The following is a 17,839-nucleotide window of genomic DNA, read 5'->3' on the forward strand; positions in this document are numbered from 1 at the left end:
ATGTTTTTTGTGATTTACTTTATTATTTTGCTCATACGAAGCGTCAGAAAGCAGGTCGTCTGACTACCAAACTCCTCTTGTATACATGACTTTCACTGTTTACTTTTTGCCAAACTTATGAAGATAACCAGCCCAAATGGCTTATAGGACCCAAAAAATAAAGGCGCGGCAGTGAAGCGAGACATACCACAAAAGATGAAGAAACCACACACTTACTTTACGTCATGAATATGATATATGATATCATCCATACAAAGGAAAACATAGTAATTGATCTATGCTTGAAATTCTGCTTAATAGAACTAAGTATATTTTTTAAGTATATGTATAAAATCAAAGAGTTTTGAAGCCTATTTTCAAAAATAGACCTGACATCAAATCAGTCTCAGGTTAGTCGGTGCAGATAAGACGATGACTGTCAGATAACAAAGTCACCTGACAGCAGAAGTCCCTCTCCTGGCTATATTTTGGCAATAGCCCCTAACTTTCCAAAATGTATCAGGTATCTGAGCGTGTCTTACTCTAGATGACACCTCAAACATTTAACATCCCAAGCAAATAATGTTTAAACTCGATTTTCACACAAGTTAAATGTTACTCTCCAGTTACAGCATAAAATCCAGCCAAGGTTTGAGAAATGTGAGCTCGGTGCAGGGCGAGAATAAAATGTTACACAGCAACCAAGGTTAGTGTGTAGGCTTTCAAAAAAGCTGACATGTTGAGTCTGGGTGTTATGTAATACCAAAGACAAGGTTTCCTGCTGTTGAACAACTGAACATGAGCGCACACCTGTTTTCCAGTGTGTACCTTTCAAATTGTGCACTCTTCTGCAGAATGACAGTTAAACGTGCAAACCCATACTGGATGACACGGGCAGAACCATATCGTGATACATGAACACTGTGCCAATATCAGTCTACATTAAGACATGGAAACGACTGCAAAATTGTAGATAAATGCAATACACTGCATTACAAATAAATCCCTGAAAGTCATGTCAAACCAATAACTCAATTCAACCATGTCATCACTGATACAATGTGACAGCAAAAATCAATAAGGAGTCTTATTATTATAACCCAGCCCTATTACAAACCATTCATTTCATTTAAGCTTCACTAACAAGATCAAATGACTCATAATGATAAACCAATGAGGGTTATCACCCCTGTGTAGCTCTATGCAGCCTCTCGGTCTCATCGTTTTGATGTTATGGCTCATTTAATGTATGGTCAATCCTGCCTGTGTCAGCAGGCAGCTGTTTTCAGACAACAAGCTTCCATTAACTTGGGTTCATCGGGTTTATCAGAGCCAAAGTTAGCGGCTGACTGTTGGAGAAAGTTAAACATGGAGCAGCGAAAGAAGCGTCTGTGGAGACCAAACCAGAGCTATGAGTAGCAGCAAGTGAATATTGGACTATTGGTGGCAGAATCAGAACCCAAATGTTCACTGCACTTTATACAAATTAACAAATTACAGAAAAAGACTTATTTAGGCTGCAGACAGTGCACAGTATTCATATACACATTTTTCACCTACTTGTATACAAACTAACATTAGTTTTTCTATATTTACTAACATCAGTAGTTCTATGTTTAGGTTATTTTCGCCAATCTTTGTTCAGCTTTAACAGCTTTGCTAGCCTGTCGAACAGCTAGGTGTTCTGGGATATCCTTGCTAACTAGAGCCAGCGTTGCTTACATAACTGCATCAGCTCTATTTACCATTTATGCCAACGGTCAGTAAATTAACTGAAGTATGTGTGGCATCAGTGCAAACAGGCTAATGTTATTTTCTTACTACCATTAACTACTAACATTAAATGAAAAGCAGTGCCATTAATCTTGTGGAGAACAGCAGGTATAACATGTTTTAACAGTTGTGTTCTCTGTCCAAAGTCAACATGTACCTTTCCTGGGCAAAGTTAAATTATGTGACTCTAAGCCTAATGACAGCAGCTGTAGAAAACATGGGACTGATTGAAACTTCACACAAAGCAAAGGAACAAGGGTGCATTTCATTTAATTGGAAGTTTAACAGTAAGATCTACTATTATCTCAATAAATCACTGAGATGTATCGTTTAGATATCCACAGCTATAATCCTTGATGATGAAAGGTTATAATTAGGTGTTTAATTAATTCATGGCATGAAGGTAATGACAGCTAATCTTGCCATGTTGCCACCAACAGATGGCGCTGGAGATTTAAAAGACATAATTCACAGCTGAAATAAATAAACAATCCCAGTGGCTCTCTGCAGTTATCCAGCAATCCATTGTAGAGAGATCCTGGACAAATATCCCAAAGGAACAATGCGAGTTTAGGAAACATTATCTGGAGATTTTTAGAGATAAATAACACAACGATCTCATTAAACACAACATTTTACCAGTGCCACAGATAGCTTAATGACCAAAACATGATTTTTAACTAATGCAAGAAAAAGCTGAAACACATAAACAACAGTTCGTTCCAGCTGTGGCTCCACGGCTCGTGATCAAGTATCAAGCGCGTTCTCTCATATACTTTTTTTTTTTGTTTTTTGTTTTTTGTTTTTTTAGGATGAACGTGGACCTATATGTTGCTATAGATCTATGCATATTTCATTATTATTTTACCAACCTGCTACTTTTTTATGATAGATTTTATCTCCACGAAACTACAGATATATCCTCGTAGTCTATGTTTTCAGTAACACCCACAGATTGCTGACTTCGTGCAGAACTGTGTGCGTTCAAGCACTGACCCTGTCCGGCGTTAACTGTGCAATGACTTGGTTCAGTTGATGTGGGGGGTGTTGGAGAAGAGTGATGATGGTGCAGCAATGGAGCAATCTGACCTCCCACCGGAGGAGTGGCGTTGACAGAAGGATGGTCCAGCAGATAGAGGCGGCAGCATGCTGAGCGCAGCCGCCGCACAAAACCATATACAAACTCAGCCGAAAAGTGGAAGTAGACTTCTTTACCTTCATGCCACCGCAGGGGTGACAGCAACAGCCACACGCACACAGCCAAGGATAAAGACCACAGCGGTGAGTGCTTTACTCTTGTTCCACCTTGAAGTGGTTTTCGACTGAAACTCATGTCTTCAGGCCTTGTGTGCATGTGTGTCAGGCACATAAATCACCATGATATTGCTGTTCGTTGCGTTACAGCGTCTGTTGCCTTCAGGGCTTGCCGTATTTTCTGTCACTTTGAATGTATCTGGAGTCGTGCTATCAGCGTGGTCTAAAGTTTTATTGAAACACTTCACCATGTATCAGTGCGCTTGTGCGTAAATGCGCAGCTGGAGTGCGCTTTGTTTTGGTCAAGCGGATCGTTGGGCCAGTTAGCGTGATTTATAAAGCTATTTCAAACATCGTATTATAAACTCTGCTGCTGCTCTGTATTATGTCCTGACATTTATCACAGCATTGCTACAGTTCTTGCAGTGGTGCACTGAGAGGGTGTCAGCATTGTGTTTTTCCTTTAAGTGCGCCAGTGGTAGGCCTACTCCTGTGATTATATTGTAGCTGTATTGTGTTTTAAAGTTAAATCATTAATTTTTGGACCCACAGCGAGGCCATCATAAGTCTTATTGTGATACATGTGCTGTACAATATCCTTCATTTTCTTTTTCATGGTGTTTCTGATGCTTAAAAGACTTTGTGAGTATGCATTGATTCCACAGAGAGCAGAGAAATGACCTCTCCATGTGTTCCTCTGTCAGGTCAAACATCAGCAGCCACACCGGTGATCCGCTCTGCTCAGTGCATTCAGTCAGGAGATTTATCACACGCAACCTGAAGAGATGAGCGGCAACAAGAAGTAAGTGATTCAGCAAGCTCCACAGGAGTGTGTTTCGCTCTACGCAGAGCTACTTGGTCTTAACTGAATAAGGCACTAAGGCACCCCTGTGTGTAGAAGAGCCTCTAAACAGTTACTGGTGGAGACTATGAGGAGGAATAAATGTTTATAGACCAAATGCACTTCAGGAACAAGCGGTTTGGTAATGAGGCGTACGAGGTCCAACATCTGCTCTGACTGCCAAATTTATGCTTTCCAACACTGCTTTTGCACAGGATGGGCTGTAGCTGACTTTTAAGTGACATATGACATAACTGTGAGCTACTCTATACATTTGCCTGATCAGCGTGCTCTGTACATTGAAGCTGCACGGGGTTTGGAGTTAATAAACTCCTTAAAGGTCATTTAAAGTTTAAACATGTTAAAGTTTAAGCATCAAGACATGAACCGCCGTGTAATTGCTTTGCAGGGATCCGAGCCCTGGAGAAAAACATACCTGAGATACGATTTTGTGCAGTGTAGAGTGACCCTAAACACACCACCTGTCACAGCTGTGATTTAGAGGCATGACACTAATATGTACTGGATCTTAGGGGAAAACAGGCTACATTTGATTTATTTCTGCATCTTTTAAAGGGCCCACTAACAAACTGTTGGATAGATCTTTTAATTTGAGCTCAATCAGTACCCATCACCAAAACTTTGTCCCTGCTGATGCAAAAGAAAAGCAAAAGTTTGAATTCACGCAATCATCTGGATTCCATGCGATTTTGAAAAACACAGATTTATTTAATTACTGAAAAATTTAAATCTGCTGTTGCACCATTAATGTCGACATATCTTCAAGTCAGGTGCTGCACAGAGGTCCAAAACAACAAAGGTGGATACTGAATTTCAAAGAAATGTGATTTAAAAAAAGGCCAGAATAGCAGCTGAGTGATTCTGAGAGATACTTGACATTTGTCATGATGACACTGGAACCATCAGTCCAGGATGTTAAATCCCAGATGAATAGTGCTTTTGGTTTCCCATGTGACCCCCACGTTCATTTCAAGTGAGCAGCGGAAGCTTTTGGTGTGATTTGTGTGACAATCACGAAGACGCAAAGCTTTGAGGAAAGCCCAGCGTGGCTATCATTTAACAAAAACTGTAGGTATCCTCTTCATTGTGTGCAGAAACCCTCTGAGGTTCAGGGAAAACTGATATCTGATGACATTTTGCCTCCATTGCATGAGGGATTTGACTTTACAAACTTGAGTCGAGAACAGGATACTAAATACATTTATTCATACCTCATGCGGTGACTACAGCAGATAGTGTATACCGTAACACAGCTCAGATGCCCTCAGGCTGTCTGATGTCTCCATGCTTTGGACACACAGTCGACAGTTGCACGAGCTCAGGTACAGAGACCACACTCTCCTCTCCAAACAGATAGTGACTGTAGGCTACATGCACATTACTGTAGGCCCTAAAAGGACAGGGAGACTGATACGTTATCTGTGAGGCAAGAGACAGATAGCAGCTAATACACAACCATGAGTGCAAAGTAACAGCTTGTGAAGTTTTGATTGCTTACATGGCCTGTAATAAGGTTGTTTGAAGGTTTAGCTATTGATCATCAATACATACATACTGTAACTTCAAATATTGATTAAAGGAAAACCCACCCTGAAATAGTTTTACACTGAATAATTAGCATTCCTTGGTCCCTTTTTGTTTTTTTCCCTTTTCCAGGTATTCTGTAATTCTAATTTTTGTAATTCTTAATTCTGTAAAGACATCCCTTTTCTGTTTTTACATCCCTAAAGGATATTCTTTTTGTTGATTACAATATAATCTTTAAAGCCCAAGTTTAGCATTTTGGCAGCATGCCAAAACTACAAAAACAAAAAACAGAAACTCTGCCAAGTAATTCATTCTGATTGTTTTGCTTCAAAACAAAATTAATTCTAGGAACAAAGAAGACTTCAGGAAAAGGTACATGTGACAATCAGGGAAATGTTACGACCTGCAGGTAAGAGCAAGTTGGAAAAGATGTGTTGTAAAGTATCTACTTTGCAGTATTTTGATTAAGGGGTAAAAAGCATTCTGGGAAATGCAGGAAATCACCCTAGAAGCAGTCCAAGCATGGCAAAGGGGTGGCGGAGGCAAGGTTAATAATAATAAAAATATTCACACATACTGTTGCATGTTATTGATGTGCAGCACTGAGAGTGGATTTCTACTTTTAGTCTCACATCATGTGTGGGTGGTCAGCTCAGGCTGAGGGGAGTTTGGCCTGTTATGTCCCTGATTGTGCCATAGGTGGCAATGGAGGAAGTAGGAAGGCTGGTGTTAGTAGGAAAGCTGGTGAAGTCCAGAGATAAAGAGCAGCCTTGATCTGTGGCTGAATCATGATGTTTTAAAACTCTTTGCCAGCTGACTCAGAACAGACGGTTACACATCACAGCTGAAGCTTGATAAGTTGGTGGGCCTGCTGAATCTGAATTTTAGGGAATATTACTAAATTGACACATCCACTAAAAACCTGAGCAGCTTTACTTCTACATTACTTTACTTCCACAACTACAATTGTAGTTGGTGAGTTCAAGAGCTCATACCTCTATACACAGGAAGTGCTCCAGTGTTATTTTTTACCTCATGCGTGTTGATTGGAGAGTTGTTTGTCCACACATAAAGCTGACATGGTCACAGGACCACCCCCAAGTGTTAAAACCAGCGTGACTACATAGAAATCCATTCTCTGAGGTGAGATAACACTGATGATTTGGCAGCAGGAGGACTGCTGAAGCCATAATTTCCTCCCTCCTTCTGCCTTTGTAACTTCTCAAAACATGACGCTGATGAACTGAATCTTGTGTTTGTGACATGAAGATTGTGATGCAGCGAGCAGAGAATGTCTCCTCACGCTGAGTGGGACGCTGGAAGAGTGTTGTTCTGTGGCTGACCTTTGACCTCTGAGACCCTTGTGTGCAGGGTGTCTCCCCTCCATGCTGTCCACTCCACTTTGACCTAGAATGGATTAAGTTGCTGGAACATTACTGAAAGTATTAATGACATTATCACATCAAATGTGTCTCTCCTCAGTAGCGGACACAGTAGAAACATTAAATTAGTGCCTCATGAAAAGCTCTTGTTAACATAATGAATATGTGAGTGGACATGGAACTCTCCAATCAGCTGTGCTAATCCAAGAACTCTGCAACACCAATGATGAACCGTTTAAGGACACACAAACTAGTTACAAGCAATAAAAAATGTTGCGATTGTTTCTCACAACAAACCAATTTGTCTGTGATCCCATTAGGATAAACCCAGGGCTTAAGGATTCTGGTGTTTGTGTGTTGTTATGTGTGTTGGTGAATGAGTGTGTGTGTGTGTGTGTGTGTGTGTGTGTGTGTATTTGCTGGGGGAGTGTCTATTTTTACTGTTTGGTTGACCGTGGATAGCTCTGCTAACGCTGCTCATCCTGACAAAGTATCTGATGTGTGTTTAATGTAAATATTTCTTACAAGGCAGCATTTGAATGTGCTGTTTATGTAAAAGACCGCAGTGATTTATTTATTGTTTTCAATTTTCATGGCAGCTGCTCACTCAGAGTGCAAGTAGCTGTCTTAGACTGTGTACTGTATTGCCTCCACCATGAAAACAAACAAACAAAGCCGCTGAGCCGGTCTGAACGAACCATTTTTTAATCCTTTTTCTCATCAACGCTTGTTGGGAAACAGTACAAGGTGAGGATGAGCGCGTGTGGCGTCGTCTTGGAGAGCAGCGAAGGCTCCCGCACGCCGGCCTGTCATGGGCTTGTGTGTGTGTGTCTTGTCACTTAAGTAAAGCCGGCGTAATCCTGTAAGGGCGGATGAGTAGACAGACATGTGATGCCCCACTTGTTTCTTAGGTGGAGGGCGGTGGAGAAGGGGGGCTGGCAGGCATTACCGACCAGATGGAGAAGCTTTGTAGTGTGTGTGGGCGTGTGGCTGATTAGACACAACACTATCTGATACTTTTTACGATGTTTTTTTTGCCCCAGTAATAAAACACAACACCTTGATTCATTGTCTGATAGGTGAAGCGGAGACAGAGCCAGGTCCAGACTGCGATGGGTTCAAATCAGTCAGTCAGGTGTTTTTTTTTTTTTTTTTTTTGCGCATGAGCAGCACCTCTCTGGCCATCACACTCAATTAGCGGAGACTTCCTGTCCTGTCCCTCACCCCCCTCCGCTAGATTAAATCCATGACATAGTACCTGTCGACTGCGCCCTCCTCAAGGACGACACATGTTCTCACAACTGAGGGTTTTACTCACCGAAAAACAGGTCTTTCAAGGTGCTGTCTCAGAGCTCCGAGGTGGTCCATTGCCATAGGCTGTCAATGAGTCTTTAATGGGTGGAGATGAGCGCCACCAGCAGCACCAGACTGAGCCCCAGTCCAAACTTACTGCAGGTGAACGAGCCAAAGCGCTATGGCTCCACGCTGTCGCTGGAAGAGAAGTGTGAGCAGTCTTTCTTCCTCTTTTACTACTACAGGATGGAGGATGAGGCGGTGCTGGACCGGGGGGCGTCCTTACTCAAGCACATCTGTGACGAGGAGGAAGTAGAGGGTAAGTTTGCCTGCTCCTGTCCACTTTCATGTCTCTGTGTGCGTGTCTTATTTTACCTCCCATATGATGTAGAGTGTAAAGCTATAGATGGCAGGAAGCATGACACACGGCGTGTTTTTGAATATTTGTCCAAGGTTTAGCTTTTTTATGAAATATTTGTTGAGGTCTTAAACCTGCTACCTAAAACCAATCATTTTTTTTATTCATGTTTTTCTTAATAACTCCATTCTTGTGAATATTCTTTTTTCTAAGCGCTCATTGAGAGAAAGAGGCAGGCTGTCATTTAGCCTTTTAGAGACTGCCAAACTTCCTGCATGTACTCTGTGATGCTCACCTGTTTAACGAGCTGGCATGAGAAAGATGTGGAACACGGAGCATGTGACGCTGTGTTTACCTCACTAATCCCCTCAAAGACCTACCGGACAACAAAGAGAAAGGAAAGAAAACCTTCCACTACGCTAAAATGTCTTTATCGAGCGCCTGCAGATCATTTGTAAGGAGCCATGTTGCCATATCCTGATTCTTTTTCTATTGGCATGTTTCTGAATGGATCAGTGCCTTCAGGGAATGCACCGTACAGTAACTGAACTGTAAACATTTACGTGTCACCACAGTGACGACCCTGCTTTTCTTAACTGTTCTTGTTAGCTTTTCCTTGCAAACTGTCCAATATGCTGCATTTCTCTCAGTTTGCTAATTAAAAACTGAGTCAGTTGTCCATTTACGTTTTTTTTCCAAACCTCAAACTCTCCTCGCTGCTCAGGATGCTTCTTGTTGCCAAGGAGCAAGGGAAGGTTTACATGGTGATGACATTAGCACCCAACATCTCCGGTGTCTTGGTTCTAGTCCAGCAGATTAAAGGGCCTGGCGTGGAGCCAGTTTCACCGTCCAAGAACCTCATGTTTTGTTTTGTTTTTTGCTTCCAGTCCTTCATTCACTCTGAATGACTAAACTGAGAAAACTGAATCTGAACTGTTTGTTTGTGTCACTTTCATTATGTTTCATTAATTGACTGGGCTGAATCCATCACGCTGAACATCAAGCCTTATTTGCATAATTATTTTAAATTTACATTATCGCTACATGATAAAGTAGAGCAGGCTTTTGTAATCAAACAGCATGCAGCTGTAACGCATCTTGGACAAACATTAAAGTGGATTTGAAGCATGCTGTTATAGACTAAGCAAGCTTCTGCTGTGTGGTTTTCTCACTGAGCTGAATTGAAAGTAACACAATGGAAAAATTGTGAATTATGCGTATTTGTAGTAAACAAGCCAAAACATGCAAAACCACTGGTATGATCTGTTAAGTAACTTAGTTGCACACATGATTACAATAACAGAGTCAACACTGGAATTAGTCTCGCTCATGAGGTCAACATTTAGTCAGGTGTCACCTCAGCTTGAACCCTTCTTCAATCTCTCTAACTTCCTGTGCGTAACCAGCGTCTCAGCTGTGTCTGCGTGTGTCCTCGTCTGCTGGCTAAATCTCTTTCTGGAGTCTCCGCTGAGCTCAGTCTGCTCCCCGCCGCTCGCTCACAGCCGCCAGCATGACTCAAAGCCTGATAAATAACTGACTGATAAACAGGGCAGAAAGAGATGAGGTAGCTTGACATTCGTCATATTGTACGAGATAAAAGTAAGAGGAGCTTTGGTCCAATGGCCAAATTATCTTTATCAGACGCTGATTAGTCTGCGGGGTCACTCAAGCAAAACATTTGGTATCTGAACTCTGCGTCACAGACGGTATTAAAGCTCAAGATAGACGGTTCAGTTACATAGTCCAAGCTCCTGTGCACCCACATCTGGTGTGACTTTATGAGAAAGTGATGCATGTTCGCATTCTTGTGATGTAATTTGCAGCTGAGCCAGAACTAAAGAGGATTTTTCAGAATCAGAATCAGCTTTATTGGCCAAGTAGGACAACAAATACTGAACAAATAGAGAATAAAGAGAATTTTTAAAGCTGTTTTTGGATTAGCATGCTGTCTTGTATTAGCATTAGCATGCTGTAAGTGCTATGTGGCGTGTTGCCATCCTCCCCACTGGTCTGGGCAGGTCCCAGCAGCGCGGTTACTGGGGAAACTGGCGGTGGCGTTGCCTCTCCTCAGAAATCTAGTGAGCTAAACAAACCTCCCAGCATACACTGGGATTTTATTTCATTCAGTGTGCTTACGGGCAGCTCCAAAAGAAGTTCTTCTTCCACACAAAAAAAAGAAGAGGAAGTCGTTCGACAAAGCTGCTCTGGCAGCTCCTTTCCAGCTCCTCGACTTAACTATTTTTTATTCCTTCTCGTCCATCAGTCTCCTCTCATTCGCTCGCCTCCTTTCTAATTGTTGCTCAGCCTGTGCAAATGTCTTCACGCTACATTTTATTGCTCATCTATCAGCCCTAATAGCGCTGAGGTCTTTATCTTTTTTTTTGTCTGTCTATGTCTCTGTTCTCCTTTATTGCTGATGTCCAGCCATCTGCTGCTGGGTCTCGTTGTAATGCCCCGCCTTGCTGTACAGCAAACTGAGGAGCAGAGCAAAATCACATCATGAAAAGGTTAAATGAAAGCTGCTTTTTGGCTAACAGCTGATGGAAATTCAGCATTGGGGCTGCACGATATAGTAAAAAGAAAATCATATTGTGATCATCTTGTCAGATAGTAAGATTGCGATATGATTCACGATTAGTGGGAAGATCATTCTTGCATAACAATTCTCATTTTTACTGAAAAACCTATTAAGAACATGATGATGTGACATTTCTTGGGGTCTGTGCCACACAAATATGATTTCTTACATCTGCAGAACAAGATTGGTGCGCCAGGATGTCCTTGCAGCACTACAGTACTTCATTATAATACTATTATATCACATAATTCACCTTTATCAAAGAGATTGCAGCTTTGGCAATTTGGATATTGCATAACATGATATTTAGATGAATTATTCAGCATCAAACCTGCAACCTCATCGGCCAGCTGCGCAGGTTTCAAATGGCAAAATAAAATATTCCAGCAATAAAATAGGATGTCTTTAGTAATTTGTTTAATAATTTTCAATGTGTTTTTGTGACACCTGATGGTGTAAGTGTTTGTCTCTCTACCATGACTCTGACACTTGTAATATTTGAATAATGTAATATTTCATGAAAATTGGCAAATTTGCAGATATTGAAAACTCAAATTAATACAACCATTTGAACATGTGCTATGAAAAGAATAAAGACAGTCTGCATGGATGACAGGTACAGCATTTATTCACCGACTCCTCAGTTTAAGCTGCTGCGACCTCCTGCCTGATCTTTCAGAGTTTTGTTTCCAAGAGTAGATTAATTCTGTTTTCCTTTTTGGCTGACGTTGCCACTTTGGTTTCAGCTGTGTACGATTGATCTAGTGTTTTTATGTTATCCCGTAAACATAGGACAGGTACCGTGTTTGTTGAACCAAAAGCCTAGTGGACAGCAGCTCTGGTGTGGGTCATGCGGGTCTGTCTCCAAATGTCTGTCTGATTTGTTCCTCCTCACATGACAATGCTCCTGTGTCATATGAGGGGGACAGTTACCGAACCAGACTGACAGATTAGTAATTATAAAGTAAGATGATCGTCGGATATTTCTGTATATGTGTTTATTGTTACTGTATATCTTTAACTTATGAAACTGATGAAACCATTGTTTTATATGTTTTTAATCTGTTTTTGGTCCAGTTTTGGAGGAAAGTTCGGTCACATCAACAACAGTACCAGTAAACTATAGGCTGGCCAGGATCTGCCCATTCTATCATTTTAACCTCCCTCTGTAAAAACCTCATTGAAAAACTGACCACAGGCAGAGGAGCAGAAAGCTTCACCAAATACAATATCACCTCTGAGTCCTGTCACATTTTTAGGCTGGACAGTTGAAATCATTTTAGATCCTCTTCTCATTTCTGATGCTCACTCTCAGCTTGGTATGCTGAACCGGCGGTGTCAGTGAATTTAGATGAACCCTTAAAAAACAAGGCATTGTGAACGAGTGAATAATGAATGCTGTTGTGCTTCAAGAGAGATCATTGTTTGTTGTGTTGAGGGGTTCAGCCACTTCCTGGTTGGGTCATATGCGGCGCTTGGCTCAGCGTTACCCGACGTACTCCAAAGGGCGACGTTTGACACTGATTGCATAGAGCCTTTTGTTTCAGCAGGACTTTTGATGTTCACTCTGAAAGGTTGCTTTCTATAGTCTTCCTCTGCTTAGGAAGGATAAACTTGTGTTGCCAAAAATGTGATCAAGGTTGTAGGTTTCAATTGAACTTCTGTGTGACTTGTATAGTTAAACTTTCACAGGTATCAGAGAGAAGGTTAAGAATTATTGATTATTATAATTTACTTTAAATACAGTATGGCATTACTAAAACTGAACCCAGAGGCCATAACTGTTGTGGGATGGAAGCTTTACATTGACATATACAGTACTGTATGTATAGAAAACCAGTATTAAAGTGAACATTAGCTGTGTTTCAACTGGAGGAACCAGAGTCTAATTTAGTGTCTCAGCATACTTGCTGATGCTGAAGAAGTCCCTGCTCTGGGTTAGTACTTTCTGAAGGTCCAGGAACTTATGGGATGCAGTTAACAGCTGAAAATCGCTGATTGGTCAGTTATAAAGTGCTACACCTTGCATAAAGCATCCATCACATAGCATACCATGTCAAATGATGTTGCATCATAGTGAGAGGTGTTTCTAATATGATGTCCAACCCATTTATACCAATGAGGGTGGAGTAAGTAATGGAAATACCCCCCAGTATAACTTCAAATTACCATACAGGTGAATTGACACCTCACAGTTTCACTAAAAATGGAGGACTATACCTTCATGGAGGTGGGATTTGTTGCAGGACTGTTGTATTAGACGGCAGTAGTTTTAGAACCAGATAACATATGTCAGTATCAGGCAAATGATGGGCAAAACAGACAAACAGCATGTTGGCAGGAAGTCCATGTCTATCTGAATGGGATGTTATTAGCAAATAGTCTGGTCTGCTTGTCATTGTTACTGACCCTAAACCACCTAATTACATGTAAACCTGCACGTCCTGTTGGTATTGCACCAACAAGCACAGTCGAGATGCAGTGGTGCAAGCAGTCTTGGCGTCTTCAGTGCTATGTCCTACCTTTTTCTGTCCAAATATTTATTTTGACAGTGTACCGCAACCCCTACAACCCTGTTCTGCAATACTGTCTTGAGGATGTGAGAGTGTTCCCTGTTTAACTGAATTGGCAAGTGGTCAAGATTGGGTTAGGGTCAGATTTTACTTGTTTCACAGCACTGTAGTGGTCACGTCATAATTTCCTAAATCTTGAAGCTTCAAACTTTGCACTTTGTGGCTTGTTGTTTTCAGGGAGTCAGCTGTGAAATTCAGGTGCTTCATTTGCATCGTAACAATGTGGGAGTTCAATCTGCTGTTTCGCTTTTTGCAGGTCATCACACCATTTACATCGGCGTGCACGTGCCCAAGAGCTATCGGCGTCGGAGGCGTCACCGTCGGAGAACCAGCCACAAGGACAGAAAAGAGAGGTTGATGGAGAATGTCTCTGACAAGTCGGACACAGAAAACAACGATGAGGCCAGCAACAGCATCCTCAAACCTCTCAGTAAGTTCTGATGGACTCCATGTCAAGGCTTGTTAGGGTTCATGTCTGTCTTTGCTGAAGGCTGCTCTCTTTTCCAGAAAAAAGCCCCTGTAACTCCCTTTGACCCCAAAGAAGTTGCTGAGTCCAGTTAGTGGCCAGAAATAGCTGAGCATGTCCTGCTGACTGACAAGTCGGTTTCGACAGAGCAGAGTGAATTTTCACTGGAAGTAATGGCTCCTCAGATATAACTGTACCACTGCTGATGTGACTCTCTTGAGCACAGTGTGTAAGTGCATGCCTTCCTGTGCTTTTGTCCTTGGTTGTAGACATAAGTGTATCTGTCTTTGTGTGCGTGCGGGTGTGTTAGCATCTATATGTGTAAGGGCTTGGAGTCCTGCTTGGCTGCAGTATAAAGTACAATGTACCCTCAGGCACAGCTGCTGCGATCTGAGGATGCTCGGACAAAGAGCTCCGGTCAGTTTGAGGGAAACTTAAAAAAGAAAGGGAGGAGGGAAAGGTCACATTGGGTGACTGTGACTGAAGATGTGAGTTTAAGAGTAAGAGTAAGCGTTTTTTTATCTTCTATGTTCATGTTAAGGTTTGAATTGGCGTAAGACTGAAGTCCTATTTGCATTAATTAAAGCTGCAAATATCCAGTGAATAAGGATGTCACAGAGATCATGGTGGTTTTAAAACTGTGTGAATTTGCAACTTCAATTTAATTTATGAGTGTTATCTGAAGGGGTTACCAGATGATTAACGATCGAAGAAAAAGTTGAAGAAGAAAAAAATGTGTTTTGTTTTTTCTGACATTTCTCAAATCATTTTATGTCTGGAGCATTTTACCTCTAAAGGCCTCTAAAAACAATATCAAGATGCAACGACACGAGAAGGGAACATCCCGCTTTGATTGACGTGCTTACGCTTCATAAACACATTCTCATAGACATAAAGGGTCACAAGCCAAATAGGTTGGGAAGCACAGATTTATATGTGGATTTTGTTGACAGGGTCTTTTGATAACAATAACATGCAGTCATTTTGGAGAATAACAGGATAGAGGATAATTCTGTGATGACATGGAGTCCATGTGTAACCGTAGTCCTCTGTGAATAAGGCTTAAAATGTCCTTGCTTTCAATCAAATCCACTAATGTGACAGGCCACTCATTTCCAGTGAATGTCATTTTACACATGCCTGCTTTCACATGAAGTGACAAGAGGACCGAAATACGCCAGAACCGGATTTAACAATGTATACACATTATTTGATGTGGGGGATTTTCTTCAGGACATAAATCCAATCGGACAATAGATTACAGCCAGCCCATCTGGTTGTTGCAACTGACCATGACATATTCAGCAAAAAGAGTTTTAGAGACTTTTTGGTATGTTTCTTGAACACAGAATTACTGAGAATTGATATGTTGATATGTTGTGTTTCAGATATCATGTTGCTATTTGAGCCGTGTAATCTGAGCTTTTCTGTTACTAAATCTATGGAGCCTGTTATATTCAGGTTTAGTCCTACCCTGACCGTGCTTGTGACACTTTAAAGCCAACCAATGCCCACTTATGACTCATTGTCACAGGTTAATCATGTCCATGAGCTGTAAGCAGTACAACCAGAGTGATGTTCACTTCTCACATCGGTTCAGTTTATTTATTAGTTTATGGAGGCCTAAAGGTAAAGCTAAATTTTGTGTAGCAGAGATGTTTTCCTTCTTTTCTTTTTTGCTATTTGTATTGCGACCCCTCAGATTTATCCTACAACTTCTTGGTGGATCTCTATTGACAGATTGGGAGAAGAACTACTACAATATGAAGATGGTTCTTTACAGCCGGTAGTTCCAGAATGGTTGTCTGTATTTCCTTTTTATGACAGATTGTAGAATATTTTGTCCTTGCTTTCCCTCTTTAAAGCCGAACTCCACCCCTAACCCCAAACCAAAGTGTCCAGATATTGAGCTTCTGCACTGACCTGGCAGGAATTGCAGTTGTACTCGCCAATGCTAATGGATCGTGTCCGTGGGGCCACGAAGACTGCGTTTTGGGTGGGGTAAATATTCCAACCTGCTGTGAGTAAACAGTGTCGCAGTTACTCTTCAGCCTTGTCGGTTCATTTGCTCACACTTGGTTTAACAAGATTGAAACTGCTGCCTGTGTTTGGAGGTGATACGGATCATAGCCTGGACCGTGTTATCGAGGATTGTTGGTGTTTTTTAATTGTGGTGGTGGTTACGTGATTGCAAAGTCTGACCTTTCTGTTGGGGTCTTTACCTTTGAATTCATACTTTTCTTCTTTTTACCTGCTGAAACTTCTTTGCATCATGCCAAATACATATGTGTCAAAGTTGACAAACTATCTGTGATTCCTAAAAAAAGTCTGGCTGAGATCAGGAAACACGTGAAACCCTACACACCTGGGCTTGTTTACAGCAACAGTGGTAATTCTCCATTCATGGAAAATGCGACTATGTTGGCAGGAGAATGTGAGCAGTGACGTTTTGTTATCAGTCAACACAGTGGTATTGTGCTGGTTCATATGGCTGAAGTAGCATAAATGCTGTTGTTTTTTAAAAAAATCTGTCATGGAATTAAGTGTGCTCACAAAGTGTACAGTGATATGACAAACACAAACAGAGAGCAGACAGCACAGTATTGGTATTGTTGTACAGTCATTGGTTCATTTACTTGCAAACAGACTTTTGTCTGTGGGGGGGGGGGCAGGCATCTAATCTTTTGGATGGGATGTAGTGGCCTTTGTATGTTCTCATAGTTCGTGAAGAAAGGGGTCCAGGTTCTCTCAAAACTCTGTATGGAGCCTTTCAGAGTGTGTCTGATTTTCCAATTTCAGAAATGACATGGTGTCTCTAAGCCATCTGCTGAATGTGCAGGGCAGACTATCAATATAATAGTAAAGTGTCTCACAGTGAATCAGAGATGTTCAATGTGTTCTGTGCATTGAAGAAGACTCCAGGCGCACTTATATTATCAAAGGAAAAAGATAAAGACAAATCACTGTGATGCAAAAAAAAAAGAAAGAAAAAAAAAGAAAAACGAAGTAGCATATCCTTGCAGAGAAATACCATTCATAAGGAAGGCACGTCTGGTCTGAGCCCACCTGTAGTGTGCTGGGACAGATTGGAGTTTTAGTTGAGACAAGCGTTTCTCAGAGGCAGAGACAGAGATAATCTTATTGGTTGAGTTAAACCAAAGTGGGCAGACATTAAAAAACAGTCACTTCTTGCTCCAAAAAAACGTTGGCACCACCAATGCTAAACTTCAAAATGGTAGTCCACAAACCAATGGGTGATGTCCCAGTGGCTATGTCCACTATTTGTTATACAGTCTATAGTCATAGTCAGGTGTTGGTCCACCATGAGCCACCACAGCAGTTTCAGTGCTCCGTGTCATAGATTATCCAAGTTTCTGAACTGTACTGGAGGGATGACCATTATTTTACAACAACATATTCCTTCACATGATGCTTTGATAATGGTGGGTACAGCACTCCAACACCTCCCATAGGTGTTCAGTTGCATTGACATCTAGCATCTGTGAAGGCCACAGCACAACGTACGATAATGCATCATTTTCATGAATGTCATGCTTGTTAAGCTTACTAGGCCTAGCTTATCTCTCAAGGTCAAACCAGCCATATTAGCCTGTAGCTAGCTATCTGGGAGGCTAGTGAGCGATCCGAATGACCTTTCAACATTATGAATGTCTCAGGCATTAGAAAAAAAACTGCATTCATTGCCTTTTAGATTTTTAATAGCGTTTTTATTCCAGTCAGTTTTTCCAATAAGCCAACCTTTGCTTGGAAAAACTACTTTATTTGTGCCTTTG

At 41.4% G+C, this 17,839-nt stretch overlaps 1 protein-coding gene across 5 annotated transcripts in view; it reads left to right on the top strand.

The window, feature by feature from the left end:
* Positions 1 to 2,869: 2,869 nt before the first annotated feature.
* The window catches only part of slc4a4a (solute carrier family 4 member 4a), a 54,395-nt gene continuing 39,425 nt past the window's right edge, over positions 2,870 to 17,839 (top strand). For 3 of the 5 annotated variants that reach the window (XM_076731742.1, XM_076731740.1, XM_076731744.1), the window contains exons 1-4: positions 2,914 to 3,033; positions 3,711 to 3,808; positions 8,316 to 8,389; positions 13,836 to 14,009. In XM_076731742.1, the coding sequence (XP_076587857.1) occupies positions 3,792 to 3,808; positions 8,316 to 8,389; positions 13,836 to 14,009 (265 nt within the window). In that variant the 5' untranslated portion in view covers positions 2,914 to 3,033; positions 3,711 to 3,791. Of the gene's footprint in view, positions 3,034 to 3,710; positions 3,809 to 8,315; positions 8,390 to 13,835; positions 14,010 to 17,839 lie in introns of all 5 variants that reach the window. The other 2 variants (XM_076731745.1, XM_076731743.1) reach the window with 1 other exon arrangement.

Source organism: Chaetodon auriga, chromosome 5 (assembly GCF_051107435.1).
Source record: "Chaetodon auriga isolate fChaAug3 chromosome 5, fChaAug3.hap1, whole genome shotgun sequence".
NCBI classification, from domain to species: Eukaryota; Metazoa; Chordata; class Actinopteri; order Chaetodontiformes; family Chaetodontidae; genus Chaetodon; species Chaetodon auriga.